This window comes from Capra hircus, chromosome 22 (assembly GCF_001704415.2).
Source record: "Capra hircus breed San Clemente chromosome 22, ASM170441v1, whole genome shotgun sequence".
Classification (NCBI taxonomy): domain Eukaryota; kingdom Metazoa; phylum Chordata; class Mammalia; order Artiodactyla; family Bovidae; genus Capra; species Capra hircus.
Window position 1 is genome coordinate 14,127,585 of NC_030829.1, and position 20,723 is coordinate 14,148,307.

The 20,723-nt window shown below is 41.6% G+C and overlaps 1 protein-coding gene across 3 annotated transcripts in view; it reads right to left on the minus strand.

Annotated features, from left to right (window-relative positions):
• The window catches only part of ULK4 (unc-51 like kinase 4), a 498,780-nt gene that overhangs the window by 405,138 nt on the left and 72,919 nt on the right, over positions 1–20,723 (minus strand). For all 3 annotated transcript variants that reach the window (XM_018066892.1, XM_018066893.1, XM_018066891.1), the window contains one exon: positions 5,602–5,709. In XM_018066892.1, the coding sequence (XP_017922381.1) occupies positions 5,602–5,709 (108 nt within the window). The remainder of the gene's footprint in view (positions 1–5,601; positions 5,710–20,723) is intronic.

Consider the following 20,723-nt stretch of genomic DNA (forward strand, 5'->3'; position numbering starts at 1 on the left):
GGGGACACCTGACCCTAGCTCATTATGCATCCTTGACAAAAGGAAGAAAAAGATACAAACCAAAATGTGCTGTCTCACACATTCCTCTACAGAATCGCAGTCGGGACTGCTGTCCTCAAGCTTGGAACCTTGGGGTGCTTCCAGAGAGCCAAAAGGTCAGGACGCCAGTCTCTATGTTATACACGATATGCATGTATGCACATATGTATGTATGTATGTGTGTGTGTGTGTGTGTGTATACACGTATCGATCACCTGAGGTCAGTCGCAGTAGGTCCTCGCTGCCCTGAGATGTTAAGGTTTATCTACATTCAAAGTTACAAGGCCACAAAACACCCTCATCTCATGAAACATTAGAGATTTTTGTGGATATAACTTCCTGTCGTTAGTTCAGTTCAGTTGCTCAGTCATGTCCGACTCTTTACAACCCCATGGACTGCAGCACACCAGGCTTCCCTACCATTACCAATTCCCGGAGCTCACTCAAACTCATGTCCAGAGTCAGTGATGTCATCCAACCATCTCATCCTCTATCATCCCCTTCTCCTCCCACCTTCAATCTTTCCCAGCATCAGGGTCTTCTCCAGTGAGTTAGTTCTTCACATCAGGTGGTCAAAGTATTGCAATTTCAGCTTCAGCATCAGTCCCTGCAATGAATATTCAAGACTGATTCCTTTTAGGATGGACTGGTTGGATCTCCTTGCAGTCCAAGGCACTCTCAAGAGTCTTCTCCAACACCACAGTTCAAAAGCATCAATTCTTCGGCGCTCAGCTTTCTTTATGGTCCAACTCTCACACCCATACATGACTACTGGAAAAACCATAGCTTTGACAAGATGGACCTTTGTTGGCAAAGTAATGTCTCTGCTTTTTAATATGCTGCCTAGACTGATCATAGCTTTGCTTCCAAGGAGGAAGTGTCTTTTAATTTCATGGCTGCAGTCACCATCTGCAGTGATTTGGAGCCCAGAAAAATGAAGTCAGTCACTGTTTTCACTGTTTCCCCATCTATTTACCATGAAGTGATGGGACTGGATGCCATGATCTTAGTTTTCTGAATGTTGAATTTTAAGCCAACTTTGTGACCCTCCTCATTTACTTTCATCAAAAGGCTCTTTAGTTCTTCTTCGCTTTCTGCCATATTATTAAGATGTGGTCAAATGTCATGGCCACAGAATCATCCTTATAATAAAATAGCCTAGCTTATATCCAATTAAATTAAGTAGCAAGATAATGATTCTTCAGAACTACTTTCAGAAATAAATAAAAATGTGATTCTGTATCATTCCCTTTATAGAAGACTAAAAAGCGCAAACTAGTCTTTGTGACAGAAGGCAAATAAGTGGTTGCCTTGGGATAGGGAGAGGGGAAGGATGAAGGGATTATCAAGGGTGCTAGGAAACCTTTTGGAGGTGATGGAGATTTTCATTATCTTAACTGTGGTGATGGTTACACAGATGTATACATATATTCAGTTCAGTTGCTCAGTCATGTCTGAGACTTTGCAACCCCATGAAATGCAGCACACCAGGCCTCCCTGTCCATCACCAACTCCCAGAGTTCAGTCAGACTCACGTCCATCGAGTCAGTGATGCCATCCAGCCATCTCATCCTCGGTCGTCCCCTTCTCCTCCTGCCCCCAATCCCTCCCAGCATCAAAGTCTTTTCCAATGAGTCAACTCTTCGCATGAGGTGGCCAAAGTACTGGAGTTTCAACTTTAGCATCATTCCTTCCAAAGAAATCCCAGGGCTGATCTCCTTCAGAATGGAATGGTTGGATCTTCTTGCAGTCCAAGGGACTCTCAAGAGTCCTCTCCAACACCACAGTTCAAAAGCATCAATTCTTCGGCACTCAGCTTTCTTTAGAGTCCAACTCTCACACCCATACATGACTACTGGAAAAACCATAGCCTTGACTAGATGGACCTTTGTTGGCAAAGTAATGTCTCTGCTTTTCAATATGGTGTATAGGTTGGTCATAGCTTTTCTTCCAAGGAGTAAGCGTCTTTTAATTTCATGGCTCCAGTCGCCATCTGCAGTGATTTTGGAGCCCAGAAAAATAAAGTCAGCCACTGTTTCCACTGTTTCCCCATCTATTTGCCATGAAGTGATGGGACCAGATGCCATGATCTTCGTTTTCTGAATGTTGAGCTTTAAGCCAAATTTTTCATTCTCCTCTTTCACTTTCATCAAGAGACTCTTTAGTTCTTCTTCACTTTCTGCCATAAGGGTGGTGTCATCTGCATATCTGAGGTTCTTGATATTTCTCCTGGCAATCTTGATTCCAGCTTGTATTTCTTCCAGTCCAGCGTTCCTCATGATGTACTCTGCACAGAAGTTAAATAAGCAGGGTGACAATATAAAGACTTGACATACTCCTTTTCCTATTTGGAACCAGTCTGTTGTTTCATGACCAGTTCTAACTGTTGCTTCCTGATCTGCATAGAGGTTTCTCAAGATGCAGGTCAGGTGGTCTGGTATTCCCATTTCTCTCAGAATTTTCCACGTTTATTGTGATCCACACAGTCAAAGGCTTTGGCATAGTCAATAAAGCAGAAATAGATGTTTTGCTGGAACTCTCTTGCTTTTTCCATGATCCAGCGGATGTTGGCAATTCGATCTCTGGTTCCTCTGCCTTTTCTAAAACCAGCTTGAACTTCTGGAAGTTCACGGTTCACGTGTTGCTGAAGCCTAGCTTGGAGAATTTTGAACATTACTTACTAGCATGTGAGATGAGTGCAACTGTGTGATAGTTTGAGAATTCTTTGGCATTGCCTTTCTTTGGGATTGGAATGAAAACTGACCTTTTCCAGTCCTGTGGCCACTGCTGAGTTTTCCAAATTTGCTGACATACTGAGTGTAGCACTTTCACAGTGTCATCTTTCAGGATTTGAAATAGCTCAACTGGAATTCCCTCACCTCCACTAGCTTTATTCGTAGTGATGCTTTCTAAGGCCCACTTGACTTCACATTCCAAGATGTCTGGCTCTAGTTGAGTGTGAGTGATCACACCATCGTGATTATCTTGGTGATGAAGATCTTTTTTGTACAGTTCTTCTGTGTATTCTTGCCACCTCTTCTTAACATCTTCTATTAGCACTGACAAAATTGCCATTTTTAAACATGTGCAGTTTATGGTATGCCAACTATATCTCAAGAGAGAAAAGGTTTAAAAAAAAGACACACTCACAAAAAGAACTGGATGAGACTCCCATCCCTGATAAGATGGCAGACAAGATACCTGATCACTCTTCTAAGGAAAGCAGTTTTACTCTACATCCTTAAAATGACTCAGAGAGCTTTAAGCTAAAAAACAAAGAAAAATCAAGCCAAAAATCAGCTGCAAGATGAAGGGATAAACAGAGTACTGAAGTTTGCTTTCATTCTCCAAGCCTGCAGAACTTGGTAACTTCGAGCTTTGATGTCAAGGTCTCAGGGGCCCAAGGTAAGAGTAAAGTTGATATAAAATCTCCAGCCCCACCCCCAAAGAACCACAAGGAGAGCTGTCTTTCCCAAAACTTAGCACACAAGAGAATGTTCCAGTTCAAGAGGAGGGAGGGAGGGAGCTCTAAATACTAATTGAAGAAGACATCCATATTAATTGTTAAGAATTAGCTCCAGTGTATATACCTCCATATACTTTCTAATACTGTGTAACTATTAAATGAAAAACGTTGTTCTACTTGCTATATAAAATGGAACCAAAAAAATCTACATTTCTACTTTCTCATTTGGGCAAAAATAACTCTGTAAGTATAAGTAAGAAAGCAACTGCAATGGTTATTTACTGGGGAACTACACAGAAGGGGACAGAAAAGGAAAAGAGCCCACAGGTTGTGTACCTTTCTATACTTCCAAGGTCTGTAGTTTTATGAATGTGATATCTCTTCAAAATATAAAATTATCTGAGAATAAACTCAACTAAGTGAAATACACAAAAAGCTTTATGAGTTAAATAACTTACATTAAAAAAACTTATAAATACACAGAAACATCATGTTTTTGTGCATTAAAGGGAAACATAGCATAAATGTACTAATACTCTAATAGACTCAGCACAATTCCAAACATGTATTAGAAGACTCAAAATCTAAAGATATCAGGACTTCTGCATAGTCGATGCTGTTTCAAAAGATGATTTCATAATTGGACAATCTGATTCTAAAATTTATTCTGACATGCAAATGACCAGGAAGAGCCAAGACATTTACGAAAAGGAAGAATAAGGAGGAGAGATTTGCTGTACCAGCTATCAATAGTAAATATGGAACTAAGTGATTTTAAATACTGATGTTTTCTAACAATTACTCTAATTGCCTTAAAATGATGATTATCCAGAGAGTCAACTTAGATACTAAGGATACTTAGGTTATATAACATTTAAGCAACTTCTAGAAACAAAACAAGTGGAAACAAAGAAGCTATGATTAATTTATAATGTACTGGCACTCATTTGAAACGGAGCATCACATGAAATGAATGACTCATAATGAATCTATATCTATTTAAGATATTCCCCCAAAAAGCAGTCAAAATCTGCAGTCACAAACTCTCACCATCACGTTGTTAATAGCAGCATGTGTGTTAGTCACTCAGTTGTGTCCAACTCTTCGCGACTCCATGGCGCCTCTGTCCATGGTATTCTCCAGGCAGGAATTCTGGAGTGGCTTGCCATTTCCTTCTCCAGGGGATCTTCCTGACCCAGGGACTCTACCCGGGTCTCCTGCATTTCACATTCTTTGCCATCTGAGCCATCAGGGACGCTTCCAGGTGGCACTAGTGGTAAAGAACTCGCCTGTCAGTGCAGGTGGAAGGAAGAGACTCAGGTTCGATCTCTGGGTTGGGAAGAGTCCCTGGAGGGGCGTATGGCAGCCCACTCCAGTATTCTTGCCTGGAGAATCCCATGGACAGAGGAGTCTGGTGGACCATGGTCCACAGGATCGTAAACAGTCAGACATGACTGAAGCAACTTAGCATGCATGTACACACATGTTAAAAGGTCATCTCTTGTCTTGTTGGAAAAGGGTATTTGCTATGACCAGCGTGTTTTCTTTGCTAAACTCTGTGAGCCTTTGCCCTGCTTCTTTTTGTACTCCAAGGCCAAACTTGGTGCTATAAGTAGGTAAGTTTATTCCACTGGGTATGTTTGTATCTGCTTTGGCAAACTCCAGGCGATGGTGAGGAACAGGGAAGCCTGGCATGCTAAACACACACCCTACTGTGTGTATATTTACACAGTGTTTTAAATATCGATGGTATTTTTATACTGGAAGAATCAATGAAATCTTCTTGCCTAAAGGAGTCAAATGGCAGCAACCTGGAGACAATGTTGCGGGGAAGGGTGCGGAAGGGGCTCTGGTCCATCAGCTAGACTCTCCTACACTTTAAAGAGAAAGAGGCACTGGGAAAGAGGGAAGATTGACCAGGAGAGAGAGAAGAGTCGGAAAGACACCAAGAGCATCTCCCCTCCACAGGCAAAATGTTCCTGATTTCCTTCCATATGCCCAAAGAGGCAAAATCAAAACACTTTGATGTTAACACTTATCAGCCAGGAAATGTCTGAACACATCAGAGAGCAAGAGAGTTAACCAGATGGTCTTACCTCAGTGGCTATAAGGTAGATCAGCTCTCCCAGGGTTGGTAAAAGGCACTGTTTTAATTTGCTGTTCCTGAAATTTTCCCTGATTAATTCAGTTAAAAGAGTGATTGCCTGAAAAGAAGGGAAAAATGTATATTATTTCATGCATACCTCTCAGTTCCTTAACCTATATGTAACAGGAAAGACATTCCACAAAATTCATCTGACATTTTTAACAACTGGTCTACAAATGATTTTCAATATATGGGCCTTATTTCTGCAGAAAAAATAGGAACTCTCCTAGGTGAGGATGCAAATTTGTTGTTGTTGTTGTTGTTGTTCAGGCACCAAGTCACATCCGACTCTTCACAACCCCATGGACTGTAGCATGCCAGGCTTCCCTGTCCCTCACCATCTCCTGGAGTTTGCCAAAGCAGATACAAACGTACCCAGCGACATAAACTTACCTACTTATAGCACCAAGTTTGGCCTTGGAGTACAAAATGAAGCAGGGCAAAGGCTAACAGAGTTTTGCAAAGAGAATGCACTGGTCATAACAAACATCCTCTTCCAACAACACAAGAGACGACCCTAAACAGGATGTCACCAGCTGGTCAATCCCGAAATCAGACTGATTATACTCTTTGCAGCCAAAGATGGAAAAGCTCTATACAGTCAGCAAAAACAAGACTGGGAGCTGACTGTGGCTCAGATCATGAACTCCTTATTGCCAAATTCAGACTTAAACTGAAGAACATAGGGAAAACCATGAGGCCATTCAGGTATGACGTGAATCAAATCTCTTATGATTATACAGTGGAAGTAACAAATAGTTTCAAGGGATTAGATGTGATAGACAGAGTGCCTGAAGAACTATGGACAGATGTTTGTGACACTGTACAGGCGGCAGGGATCAAGACCATCCCCATGGAAAAGAAATGCAAAAAGGCAAATGGTTGTCTGAGGAGGCCTTACAAATAGCTGAGAAAAGAAGAGAAGCGAAAGGCAAAGGAGAAAAGGAAAGATATACCCATTTGAATGCAGAGTTCCAAAGAATAGCAAGGAGAGATAAGAAAGCCTTCCTCAGTGACCAGTGCAAGAAGTAGAGGAAAACAATAGAATGGGAAAGACTAGAGATGTCTTCAAGAAAATTAGAGATACCAGGGCAACATTTCATGCAAAGATGGGCAGAATAAAGGACAGAAATGGGATGGACCCAACAGAAGCCAAAGATATTAAGAAGAGGTGGCAAGAATACACAGAAGAACTATACAAAAAAGATCTTAATGACCCAGATAATCATGATGGTGTGATCACTCACCTAGAGCCAGACATCCTGCAATGTGAAGTCAAGTGGGCCTTAGAAAGCATCACTATGAACAAAGCTAGTGGAGGTGATGGAATTTCAGCTGAGCTATTTCAAATCCTAAAAGATGATGCTGTGAAAGTGCTACACTCAATATGCCAGCAAATTTGGAAAACTCAGCAGTGGCCACAGGACTGGAAAAGGTCAGTTTTCATTTCAATCCCAAAGATGGGCAATGCCAAAGAATGTTCAAACTACCACACAATTGTACTCATCTCACACGCTAGCAAAGTAATGCTCAAAATCCTTCAAGCTAGGCTTCAGCAGTATGTGAACTGAGAACTTCCAGATGTACAAGCTGGATTTACAAAAGGCAGAGGAACCAGAAATCAAATTGCCAACATCTGTTGGATCATAGAAAATACAGGAGAATTCCAGAAAAACATCTACTTCTGCTTCACTGACTATACTAAAACCTTTGACTGTGTGGATCACAACAAACTGTGGAAAATTCTGAAAGAGATGGGAATACCAGACCACCTTACCTGCTTCCTAAGAAAACTGTATGCAGGTCAGGAAGCAACAGTTAGAACTGGACATGGAACAACAGAATGGTCCCAAATTGGGAAAGGAGTACGTAAAGGCTGTATATCGTCACCCTGCTTGTTTAACTTATATGCAGAGTATATCATGAGAAATGCTGGGCTGGAGGAAGCACAAGCTGGAATCAAGATTGCCGGGAGAAATATCAATAACCTCAGATATGCAGATGATACCGCCCTTATGGCAGAAAGTGAAAAACTAAAGGACCATTTGATGAAGTAAAAAGAGTAGAGTGAAAAAGCTGGTTTAAAATTCAACATTCAAAAAACAAAGATCATGGCATCCGGTCCCATCACTTCTTGGCAAATAGATGGGGAAATAATGGAAACAGTCACAGACTTTATTTTGGGGGGCTCTAAAATCACTTCAGTTGGTGACTACAGCCATGAAATTAAAAGACGCTTGCTGCTTGAAAGAAAAGTTATGCCCAACCTAGACAGCATATTAAAAAGCAGAGACATTACTTTGTCTTCAAAGGTCCGTATAGTCAAAGGTATGATTTTTCCAGTAGTCATGTATGGATGTGAGAGCTGGACAAAGAAGGCTTAGTGTGGAAGAACTGACACCTTTGAACCGTTGGAGAAGACCCTTGACAGTCCCTTGGACACCAAGGATATCAAACCAGTCAAACCTAAAGGAAATCAACCCTGAACATTCATTGGAAGGACTGATGCTGAAGCTGAAACTCTAGTACTTTGGCCACCTGATGCCAAGAACTGGCTCACTGGAATAGACCCGGATGCTTTGAAAGATTGAAGGCAGGAAGAGAAAGGGGTTACAGAGGCCAAGATGGTTGGATGGAATCACTAATTCAACGGGCATGAGCTTCAGCAAGCTCCAGGAGATGGTGAAGGACAGGGAAGCCTGGCATGCTGCAGTCCACGGGGTCGCAAAGAGTCAGACACAGCTGAGCAACTGAACAGAAACAACAGTTACAGCATTCATCAGTTACCAAGCACTTTCACTGTATCGATAATCTTCTGCCAGGCAACTGTGGCTCTGTCTTCAAAGCCAGAAAACCTAGGCAGAGAGAGTGGAAGCAACTTGCCCCACACACCATCCATGCCTCTTGGAGGCTTATACTGCATTAAATACTGCATTCAATTCTTATACGGCATTAAACTTTAAAGTGAGTCCTTTAAAAATATGAGAGGGGCAATATTATAACAACATTTCAGTATAATTCACTTTGAAATTCTGCAGCATATTTTTATCAGATCTAGCTAATTTCCTAGGATTCATGCAGAGAAAATCCCATGTTCCATGCCAGAATTTATACCCCAGAACACAAGGTTAATCAAATCACACTGTGACCATAAACTAGGGTTGAATGTTTTCAGAATGATACAGATAGAATGAGATGAGGGGGAAAAATGTATGTAAGGAGTATGGAAACATTGCTGTGAAACAGTGCAACTGAAAACACGGGGCACAAACAAGACTGTTTCTCATGGTGATTAAGACCTAGGTTTTTAAACTGAACATACATCGAAACACTACGTTGCACACCTAAAACTAATACAGTGTTGTATGTCGATTACATCTCGCTTTATTCATCTAAAAGTTTAAAAACTGAAAGTGAGCAATTTAAAATTTTCAGAACAATTTCACAGTGTAATGATACAACCTCCCAGCATGTGATCACTGGTTCCACTTTGTAAACAAGAGTGTGGACAGGCTGGAGCTGGACATCAAGCAGCTGCACCACAGTCATGCACGGGAGGAACACTTGAGGTGGGGACAGTTTTGAGTCATAACTGCCCTACAGTGAGCTACATTTTCTTGTTGTTGCTTTTCGGCCGTGCCGTGTGGCTTGCAGGATCTTAGTTCCCCAAACAGGGATTGATCCTGGGGCCACCGCAGTGAAAGCTCCAAGTTGTAACCACTGGACCGCCATGGAATTCCCCCAGTTGTATATGTTTAAAGTGTATAATTAGATACATTTGACATACACACATCCCATGTGAAATCACCACCACAATCGAGAGAACAACAGCCTCAAGTGTTTCCCCAAGTTCCCCTGGTATATCCCCCCATCCCACTACCTTTCTCTCCTACCAATTTACTTTCTGTCATTAGTTTGCATTTTCTACAGTTTATATCAGTTGGATCACGTATCATGTATTCTTATTTGTCTGGCTTCTTTCACTTAGCATAATGCATTTGAGATTAAAGCATGCTATTTTATTTACATATAATGCACTCTTTTTTATTGCTAAGTACTCTTCCTCCATATAGACATAACATCTTAAGTAACCCCACCACTTACGGCCTTACACACAGTGAGTCCCCTATATAGAATGGTTGAGGAGGAAAAAGCAATCATATACAACACATTAGCCTTTGCAGGTCATTTCCACACACAGCATGTCTTTTCCTTTATCCTGTATTGATCATCCATTGATCATTCGTTAATATTACATTGAACCATCTGAAACTAACAATGCTCAGCCATTTTTTTACCCTATGAAAACCACACTCTTACCATGAAAGAGTGGATAAAGGCAAGTTTTCTAAAAAGAAAGGAAGCGATTTTTTTAAAGGAACCTTGGAATTGAGGAAAGAAACAAGAGCATGATAGGTAAAAATACAGGTGAATTCAATAGTCTTTGCTTCTCCTATTAAGTCTTCTAAATTATCTTTGATGTTTGAAGCAAACATTATAAAAATGCTTGATTTGGTTCTAAATGTATTTAGAGGATATATTTCACTCATTACTGACCAGGGGATTTTTGCATAAACTAATCCCTATGGCCAGTAATGTGCTATGAAAGTGAACAGAGACATCTCTGGTCAATAACGCTAAGGTAAGAAAAGACATATCAATACCTCTGGTCAATAATATGCTAACTACATAAAACTGAGGGAGGTTAAATGGTTGAAAAAGGAGGTTTTCTATACTTCACTTGAACGGGAGAAATGATGATACCACTAGACTGTGATTAAATTATATATAATATAAACATAAACAGTGTTCTTTAAAAAACCCAAAGATGATCTAAATAAAAGAGGTGTATTTTTATGTATGTGTGTGTGTGTTTTATTTTCTATACAATATGATGTTTTGACATCTTAAACAAACCATTCTGGCCCGGGAAAGAATGTCCTTCCTAGGGCCAGCCAATTCTTAGAGGTAGCTAAGGCCCAGGAAAGTGAAAAATCAAACTGTTGGTCACTCTGTCATGTCCAACTCTTTGCAACCGCATGGATTATAGCCCATAGCCTCCCCTGTCCGTGGAATTCTCCAGACAAGAATACTGGAGTGGGTAGCCATTCCCTTTTCCAGGGGACCTTCCTGACCCAGGGATCGAACATGGGTCTCCCACATTGCAGGCAGATACTTTACAGTGTGAGTCCCCAGGGAAGCATTTCTTCAATATGCTAACCAGCAAACCCAGAACCATACCTCCTCTATCTGGTCCTTATACCTCAGAAGGCAAGACTCTTCCATCTTCATCATCCTAGGCCAGGTACCAGGCAACTAGAGACTGTCATTATTCCCATAGGCTGCTGAAAGTATTCAGACCAACCAATTCTAAGTTATTCATCCTGCCCTGCCTTTCCCGCGGAAACCCCAACAAAGGCCACAGCCTAAGCACTCCTGATCTTCACCTCCTGACCACCTTGGTGTTTTCCATGTGGCTGTGTACGCCACCTGTCTCGAGAAGCACTAAGCATAAAAAACTCTACTTTCCTGAACCTCTGCTCTTTCTCCTCATGTGGCCAATCCTGACTGACCATCTCATAAATCAATATGAAAAGGAGATACACTAGGTTCACAGTAAGACTCACAGTGAAGATGTCAATTTCCCCCTAACTGATAGCCTGGCTTACCGAAATTCCTATCAAAATCCTACCAAGACTTTTTTATAGATATTGACAAGATTATCCTACAATTCATGCGGAAAAACAGAAGTATCAGAATTGCCAAAACGATTTTGAAAAAGGAGAATAAAGTGGTTGAAAACTGTTCTATCTGGTTTCAAGACAGTATACAGTTACAGTAATCAAGATTGTGAGTCAACGTCAGAGAGACAGGCTCTCAGATCAATGAACCAGAACACAGAATTCAGAACTAGCGCCACACTAGTAGATTTTTGACAAATGTGCAAAGGCAGTATAATGGAGTAAAGTCCCATCTTTTCAACAAAGGTTGCTGGAGCAACTGGCTTTCCACTGGAAAAACAAGTAAACCTCAGCCTAAGTCTGACGCTTTATATGAAGTATTAACTCAAAATGGATCATGGACTTAAACGTAAAACAGAAAAACAGAAGTAAAAAAAAAAATTTTATATATATATATATGATAGTCTTCAGAAACTAGGTAAAGAGTAGATCTGATACCAAAAGCATAGAGACATTGTAGCAAAGAAGCTATACAACTGGCAAATAAGCATATGAAAAGATGTTCACCAATACTGACGATTAGGAAAAAGCAAATTAAAACCACAATGAGCTATCACTACACCTCTATCAAAAACAGAGCTACAATGGCAATTGCTGCTAAGGATGGAGAGAAACTGGATGGCTCACACCGTCTCTGGTGGGAATGTAAAATGGTACAGCCATGCTGGAAAATAGTTTGGCCGTTTCTCAATAAAAACACAACAAATGAACCACTAAACACGCAGCTGCCACAGGACCTAGAAACTGCACTCATCAGCATTCATCCCAGAGAAATGAGCACCTCCATCCACACAAAACCTGTTGTGCAATTTTACAGCAGCTTTATTTGTAACTGTCAAAACTGGAAATGATCCAGGTTATCTTTCAGCAGGTAAATGAATACAGAATACTATTAAGCAATTAAAAGTAACAAAATGTGAACACACGTTAACAACCAGAATGAAGAGTCAGAGAATTAAGTTAAACGAAAAAGCCAGCTCTGAAAGGTTATATACATCTTCAAAATGAAAGAAGTACAGAAATGGAGAACAGATTAGTCAGTCGCCAGGGGTGGGAAGGAAGAGCATGAGATAGAGGGAAGTGGGTACGGCTATAAAGGGCAATAAGGGTGATCCTTGTGATGAAACTGTTCTGTTCATTAACTATCTCAACGCTGACATTCTAACTGTCATATTGCCTGATAGTTCTCCAAGATGTCACCATCAGGGAAAATTAGATGAAGTACCATATATACCCAGCATCTCTCTGCACTATTTCTTACAACTGCATGTGAATCTACAATTACCCCAAAATAAAATTTTAATTTTTTCAAGTTAACCTCATTCTAAATTCAAAACCCAGATCCAACTTTCCGTTTCACAAAATTCATAGCAGGGACGTATAGCTGTTCCATTTTATCATCCACTGGCCATTTGGTATCAGTAAACATCACAGGAAATTAAAACAATTTAATGCTGCAGACCCTTAAAGATATAAAACTGTCTGAACTGCCTCCAGCATAACAGAAACTGCTTTGAAACTAGGTGCCTTGTAGACAGACAAACATCATATGATCTATGAGAGAAAAGTCACAGCTGGCCAACATCTCACTTGCAAAACTTAACTTTGGATAGCATTTTACAATGCACAACAGATAAGTTTCCCTGCAATATTACCGTGTAGATTTTCCCCTCATTCTGTAAAAATTTCAAGAAACATTAATATTAAAAAGGAAAACTATAAGAATAACCACATAAATGACAAACACCAAGCAGGAAAAAATAACTTTATTGACGTAAGTATGACACTAAAATATGCCAATACTAAACAGAACAAAAACCGTAAATGAGATTGTATAGTTCTTCTTCCAACTCAGAAATCCAAGTAATAGGTGGATATTGTTCTTAGGCATGTTTCTCCTATGGTGTATAAAAATTTACCTGGCCTTTTAACAATGAAACTAAAATAAATTTTTTTTAATGGGATGGATATTCATGTATTATGCTACTAGTGTGTGTATTTTTTAGAATATCTAAGGAAAATGAGGAGAATGAAGGGTGTCTTACTTCTAGAATTATTATGCTTTAAGGCATATCTACACAATCACTGATTCTATGACCCTAAAAGAAACTATGCTTCTGCAACCATAGGCATGACTGGCTGCTTGATTGCTTCAAATAACAATAATCATTTATAATTATAAATAATAATAATTATTATAATAACAACCAAATACAATAATAGGATTGTAATCCTATTTCTTAGGCCTATATAGTCAAAGCTATGGTTTTTCCAGTAGTCACGTACGTGGTATGAAACTGTATAAATGTGAGAGCTGGACAATAAAAAAGGGCTAAGTGCCAAAGAATTGTTGAACTGTGGTGCTAGAGAAGACTCTTGAGAGTCCCTTGGACTGCAAGGAGATCCAACCAGTGAATCCTAAAAGAAATCAGTCCTGAATATTCACTGGAAGGACTGATGCTGAAGCTGAAGTTCCAATACTTTGGCCACCTGATTCGAAGAGCTTGCTCATTGGAAAAGACCCTGAAGCTGGGTAAGATTGACAGTAGGAGGAGAAAGAGAAGACAGAGGATGAGACGGTTGGATGGCATCGCTGACTCAATGGACATGAGTTTGGCAAGCTCCAGGAGATGGTGAAGGACAGGGAAGTCTTGCATGCTGCAGTCCATGGGGTTGCAAAGAGTAGGATACAACTGAGCAACCGAACAACAAAATCCTTTATCTTAAACTACTGTGAGGTCTTAAACTCAAAACTCATTTTATAACAACTTTGACAAGGGAAAGCCAGGCCTGTTTCAGCTTTATCTGAAACTATCAGATTGACATTAGGTCGGATGTGCTTCAATTTCACATACCCGAACTGAGTCTCTTAGGCAGAGAGACAGATGAAGAAGTTCTGTAGTTATAAAACTAATATTCTGAACTCGCACAGAGTTTGCTTGCTCCTGACTCTCAAAACATAGCTTTTAAATGTCCATGTTAACAGGTATACAATTAACAGCTACAAATAGAAATTGAAATAAACTCCAGACCAAAGAGACTAGAGTGCTTTATTAGGCCAAAGGGACATTTTTTTAAGCCCTGTATACCTGTTCCCAATGGGAGATAACAGCAGCAGACATCACAACAACATAACCTTTTAAATTAGATACTGTTCAGTATTCTTCCTTGCGGAAGTCCCAGCCTCTCAAGCAAGAGCATTTCACAATCTCAAAGGAACAGAGAATTCCAATGGACACCACTCTGCCCAAACTTCTTCTTTCTTAGAACACCATTTTCAATGTCCCAAACACAGCTTGCTCACATAAAACATGAACCTCATAATCCTGTCTTTAATTTTATTTGTGTTAAATCTCAGACTCCGCTGGGAACTGCATTTCCGATCTGTAGACTTGAAACCAAGTTCTCATTTTCAAAAGTGTTGGTTTAAAAAGTGTGAGAGAGAGAAAACACACTAGAAACAGATAAGAGAAGGCTGAAGAGGCAGAAACAGAAAGATGGTAAAGTTATTTGAAGAGAAAAAAAATCTGTGCTGTATCTAATAACTGGAAATATTACTGCAATGTTGCAACACTGCAAGAAGTTCTTCGTGACTTCTGGATATCAAAGTGGATACAATCTTTAATCTCTAATACTCTGCATATTACTGATAATTGGGTTACTGCTTTCAAATTGGCATCTAACTTCTAAAAGTAAATAATCCGGGAGAAAAAGTCAGTACTGCTATCTTCTCACTACCCTGCGGAGGCCTAAATGTAAATAAACAACCTGGAACTGGTGGAATTTTTTCTCTTAAAGATTACGCACTGTCAGGAAAAGCAAATAAATGCATAAGTAGATTTCTTTAACAGCCATCAAAAAAAGTTTAGAAGCACTTGGTACACAAACTTTATCAAGTTCCCTGATTTTTTTTTTTTAATTAGATGTCAACAAACTTCTAAACTGCAAAAGAATGTGTCACTTTTTGGCCACCAGTCATCCAATCCCTCTTCCTAACACCACGCAAGTTCCTTTTGAAGAAAATACCACTCCTGTACTGAGCTTGTCTATGCGATGACAAAGCAGGCCCTCCGAACATGGAAACTGCAAGGGCCCTGGCTCCCTTCAGAAACATCTTCCCTCCTAGTCTGGTTCCATTAAAGCTAAATCAGAAATACAGACACGGATGTAGGAAACAAGCTTATGGTTACCAGGGGATCAGGGGTAGGGAAAGTTATAAATTGGCAGACTGGGATTGACATATACACACTACACCACCCTTATGGCAGAAAGTGAAGAGGAGCTAAAGAGTCTCTTGATGAAAGTGAAAGTGGAGAGTGAAAAAGTTGGCTTAAAGCTCAACATTCAGAAAACGAAGATCATGGCATCTGGTCCCATCACTTCATGGGAAATAGATGGGGAAACAGTGGAAACAGTGGCTGACTTTATTTTGGGGGGCTCCAAAATCACTGCAGATGGTGACTGCAGCCATGAAATGAAAAGACGCTTACTCCTTGGAAGGAAAGTTATGACCAACCTAGATAGCATATTCAAAAGCAGTGACATTACTTTGCCAACAAAGGTCCATCTAGTCAAGGCTATGGTTTTTCCAGTGGTTGTGTATGGATGTGAAAGTTGGACTGTGAAGAAGGCTGAGTGCCGAAGAATTGATGCTTTTGAACTGTGGTGTTGGAGAAGACACGTGAGAGTCCCTTGGACTGCAAGGAGATCCAACCAGTCCATTCTAAAGGAGATAGGTCCTGGGTGTTCTTTGGAAGGAATGATGCTAAAGCTGAAACTCTAGTACTTTGGCCACCTCATGCGAAGAGTTGACTCATTGGAAAAGACTCTGATGCTGGGAGGGATTGCGGGCAGGAGGAGAAGGGGACGACCGAGGATGAGATGGCTGGATGGCATCACCGACTCGATGGACTTGAGTCTGAGTGAACTCCGGGAGTTGGTGATGGACAGGGAGGCCTGGCGTGCTGTGATTCATGGGGTCGCAAAGAGTCAGACACGACTGAGCGACTGAACTAAACTGATACATAAAACAGATGACTAATAAAAAACTATTATATAGCACAAGAAACTCTACTCAATACTCTGTAATGACCCATAAGGAAAAAGAATCTTTAAAAAAGTGGATATACGTATGTGTATAACTGATTCACTTTGCTATACACCTGAAAGCACAACATTGTAAATCAACTATACTTCAATAAAAATGTCTAAAAAATAAACTACATCACTAGCGGATTTCTTTTTGTTCTTTATATCTTATCAGAGAATAAAATTTTGTGTTAATTATCTCAAAATCAGAGGTCTTTTAAAAATAAAATAATAAATCAGAGTTTTATTCAAAATTTTAAAAAAGAAAAAAAAAAGGACGAGGCCACAACCTAAACAGCCAGCAAGGCTCCTGCTCAGAAACCTGAACCTTGAGTGGAGTGACACAGAATAAACCAAGAGCTGAAGGTTACTAGCAGTGGCTCCAAGCAAGACTCCAAGAGGGCCCTGCTCCAAAGGCCCTCTGGAGCCGCCAGGCCCTGACTGCTGTAATCCTTCTCTTGGAGTCTCTGACCTTGCTCGTTTCCCCTAATCAATACCCTTTATGATCAAGTTAGGCAGTCAATCTGCAGAAGCAGTAAACAGCACTTGTGCCGTACAGTTCCTCTCCCTTCCTGGACACATGAAAATATTTCCCAGCTGCCCTGAAGTTGGATGGGACCACGTGACTAACTCTAACCAATTGGTTAAAAGTAGAAATGAGGTGTGTACATGTGTGTGTACTAAATCGTTTCAGTTGTGTCCAACTTTTTGCGACCCTGTGGACTGTAGCCTGCCAGGATCCTCTGTCCATGGAATTCTCTAGGCAAGAATACTGGAATGGGTTGCCATTCCCTCCTCCAGGGGATCTTTCTGACCCAGGAATCCATAGGCAACTTCCTCTACTGTATTCCCATGTCCCAGGAAACGTGAGCACACCTGCTGGATGGAGATGAACTGCAAGCAGCTGGGGCTCCGAAGTCAGCTGCCCTCAGGGCACCCAGGCCAACAGCAAGAGAGTTCTAAAGCCTCGGAGGTTTTGATGGTTGCCATTACCAACAGTATCAGCTAGTCACACCCCAACTAAGGCAGAATTCTTATCATCCAATTCAGACAGACCACTTTAGTCATACATAGTAATGACAGTTTTTGTACCTTAAAATAATTACTGACAGAACAAGACAGTCAGTAAACAACTGCACCCATATTTTAGGGAGAAGAAGATCATTTGTGTCACAGCTAAGATCTGCCATCAACACTTGTATCATGGATCTGACACCAGAGTTGTGAAGCACCAATCACCAGAAAAGCTGTGAATGAAAGTATACTGATAAATCCTGCCCTGAAGGTTAGGAAATTGGGTGTCAAATTGCCATAAATTTGTAATAAATCTGCAGTTTGAAACCAGATTAATCATTAAAATTCTTTTGCCCGTCTCTGGCAGATGGCAGACAAGATGTCCTAAATATTCCTCCCACTGAAAATAATTTTAAAATGCTAGATAAAATATTTTTTAATGTCTTTATAAACTGCACAGCTGAACTGGCAGCTATGGGAATGTCAAAGACTGAAACTTAGAAAATATGCCAGCAGAGAGAAAACAGGAAAATAAGAAAACAGGTAAGCATTCAAGATACTTTAACTCTGCAGGCATGCGATCAATCATTGTGACCTTGAAATGACCTTATGAAATGGAACAAGTGACAAACTCCAGGGCTTGCCCAGAGTGTGGTATCACTTAGGAGACCATTCACATTAAGCTGGGATCCCAATGATGTATGAGTGAGAAATGAACCAACCTGCAAGAGAGGGCAGTAAGGAATCTTGAGACCTTGGCACTGAATGAAGCAAAGGGAAAAAATAATCTTCCCTGAGAATCAAACCAGGCCTCGAAAGCAGGTATCCAGGTCACATTGACAATGCTTCTTGCCAGGGAGTCCAGAGATTCAAACACTTAGGAGTTTGCTAGCCTGACAATTAAAACATGGCCTTAACGATGGCCTGTAATTAATGAGGTCAAAATACTAGGATTTTGCCAGCATACAGCAAGTGAATTTGCTCAGTCATGTCTGACTCTTTGCAACCCCATGGACTATAGCCCACCAGCCTTCTCTGTCCATGGAATTCTTCAGGCAAGAAGACTGGAGTGGGTTGCCATGCCCTTCTCCAGGGGATATTCCCAACCCAGGGATCAAACCCAGGTTTCCCACACTGCAGGTGGATTCTTTACCATCTGAGCTACCAGGGAAGCCCAAGAATACTGGAGTGGGTAGCCTACCCCTTCTCCAGGGGATCTTCCTGACCCAGGAATCGGACCCAGGCCTCCTGCATCGCAGGCGTTTTCTTCATCACCAGAGTGGTGGCTCTCAAATTTGAGTGTGCATCAGAATCACTAAGAGTCTATAAAAACACAGAATGCTGGGCCATGCCCTAAGAATCTGCAGCTCCAACAAGTTGCCAAGCGATGCTGATGGCTAAACCATGCTTTGAGAATGACTACTGTGGAACTCTAGTGCCTGCACACTGAAATCACCTGTGAAGCTTTAAAAACTACAGCTTTCTGCATCCAACTCCAGAGATTCTGGTTTAACTGGTCTGGGGCATGGCCTGGACATCAGAATTTTTAAAGCCCCTTGGAATTCTAACGTGCTACCCAAGCTGAGAACCACTGCTGCAGAGGACGGGGTCAGGAGAAGCGCAGGGAACTGGAAATGCTGGAGTGGTTCTGCAAAGGGCAACCTAACCTGCCCAGCCACCCGCTAAACCACCCCTCCAGGGAGGATCCGAGAAACAAGCCTTGTGAGGGGGCACCAGCACCCCTGAGCAGCCTTGCAGTGGAACTCTTGACAGGTCAGAGCCGACAGTGAGAAACACTGACCGAGGAGCTCAGTTCTCTGATCACAGAGGGAGCAATGGGATTTAGGGACAGCAAAGACCAATGGCAGCTCTTAACTACACAAATGCCAGCGAGTCATGGGGCATTTTGGTGACCGGAGTATACTGACCCACTAGAGTCTAAGAACAGTGGTAAGCTGACCATCAAATCAGCCTACTAAGCTTGGGCTTCCCAGGTGGCCCAGCAGTTAAAAAAAAAAACAAAACAAAACAAAACTGCCTGCCAGTGCAGGAGACACAGGTTCAATCCCCGAGTCAGGAAGATCCCCCTGAGGAGGAAATGGCAACCTCCTCCAGGTTTCTTGCCTGGGAAATCCCTGGTGGGCTACAGTCCATGGGGTTGCAAGAGTCAGGCACAACTTAGCAAGTGAATAACAAAAACTGATGCTTGACACAGAATAGGAACATTTCTAGGCCTACTGGGCAGAGACCCAATAGAAGTCCCCATATCAAGGACTCACAGCCTCTTATCCAGACCCCACAGCCAAGCTGGGTCACAGACCCAGAGCTCCTTGACTAAGCTGAAGGTCCCCTTGAAAGAGACCCCTACAAACGGGCCACAGGTAAATGATGTCAATCTGTCCCAACACTTTCATCCCCCAGAGGGTCCACAGCCCTTGACCATGTGACCGAGCACTGGAGAAAGGAAAACACCCAGACTCTCTGAACGCACTAGGTACTATTTCTGAATGAGGGCTGATCTCCGGACACCTAAGCTGCCACCACAGTCCAGGAGTCAGAGCAAGAGCTCATTAAGGGTCGGGGGCTAACATGGAGTCTTAGCCAAATCCACCTTATATCTGTCCCGTGATCCCAGACACCCAGCTCTGGTTACCTTCCCAGCCCAGGAACATACAGTGACCACAGATACCAAGTAATTAGGATGCTCACAGCAGATCCCTATTTAGAGTAGGAAGGCTCAAAGCAGAAGAACACCTACCCCGCCTGTCCACTCAATGACAGTAAACCCAAAGCAAATCATGTCCATGGAGACTGGCGATTAGGGATCACCGCCACAGAAGGCAAGGAAGGAGCCGAGGCAGGGATTTCTACCAACGTGCCCACTGAACTTGCCTGTCGGGCCAGTGCAGGAGCCACATGGATCGTGGACAGTGACTACTGGTTTTACAGATTTAATCAGATGGTGATGCCAATTGCAGCTGCTGAGTCGGTTTCAAATGTGGCATCTTTACAGAAGCAAATCAACACAGTTCCTGGCACCTTGTATGGCTCTCTTTTTTATTCCAATCAGTTAAAAAAAAAATCAGAAGTAGTTTCTACTTGCTGAATTGCCCCTGCATAAGTCAAGTCACCCATTCTGTCACCATACAGACTCTGACCATCTTGATACTCTGCAGGATACCATGCTGCTCTGTTACACTAAGGACCTGATGCTAACTGGCTCTGGTGA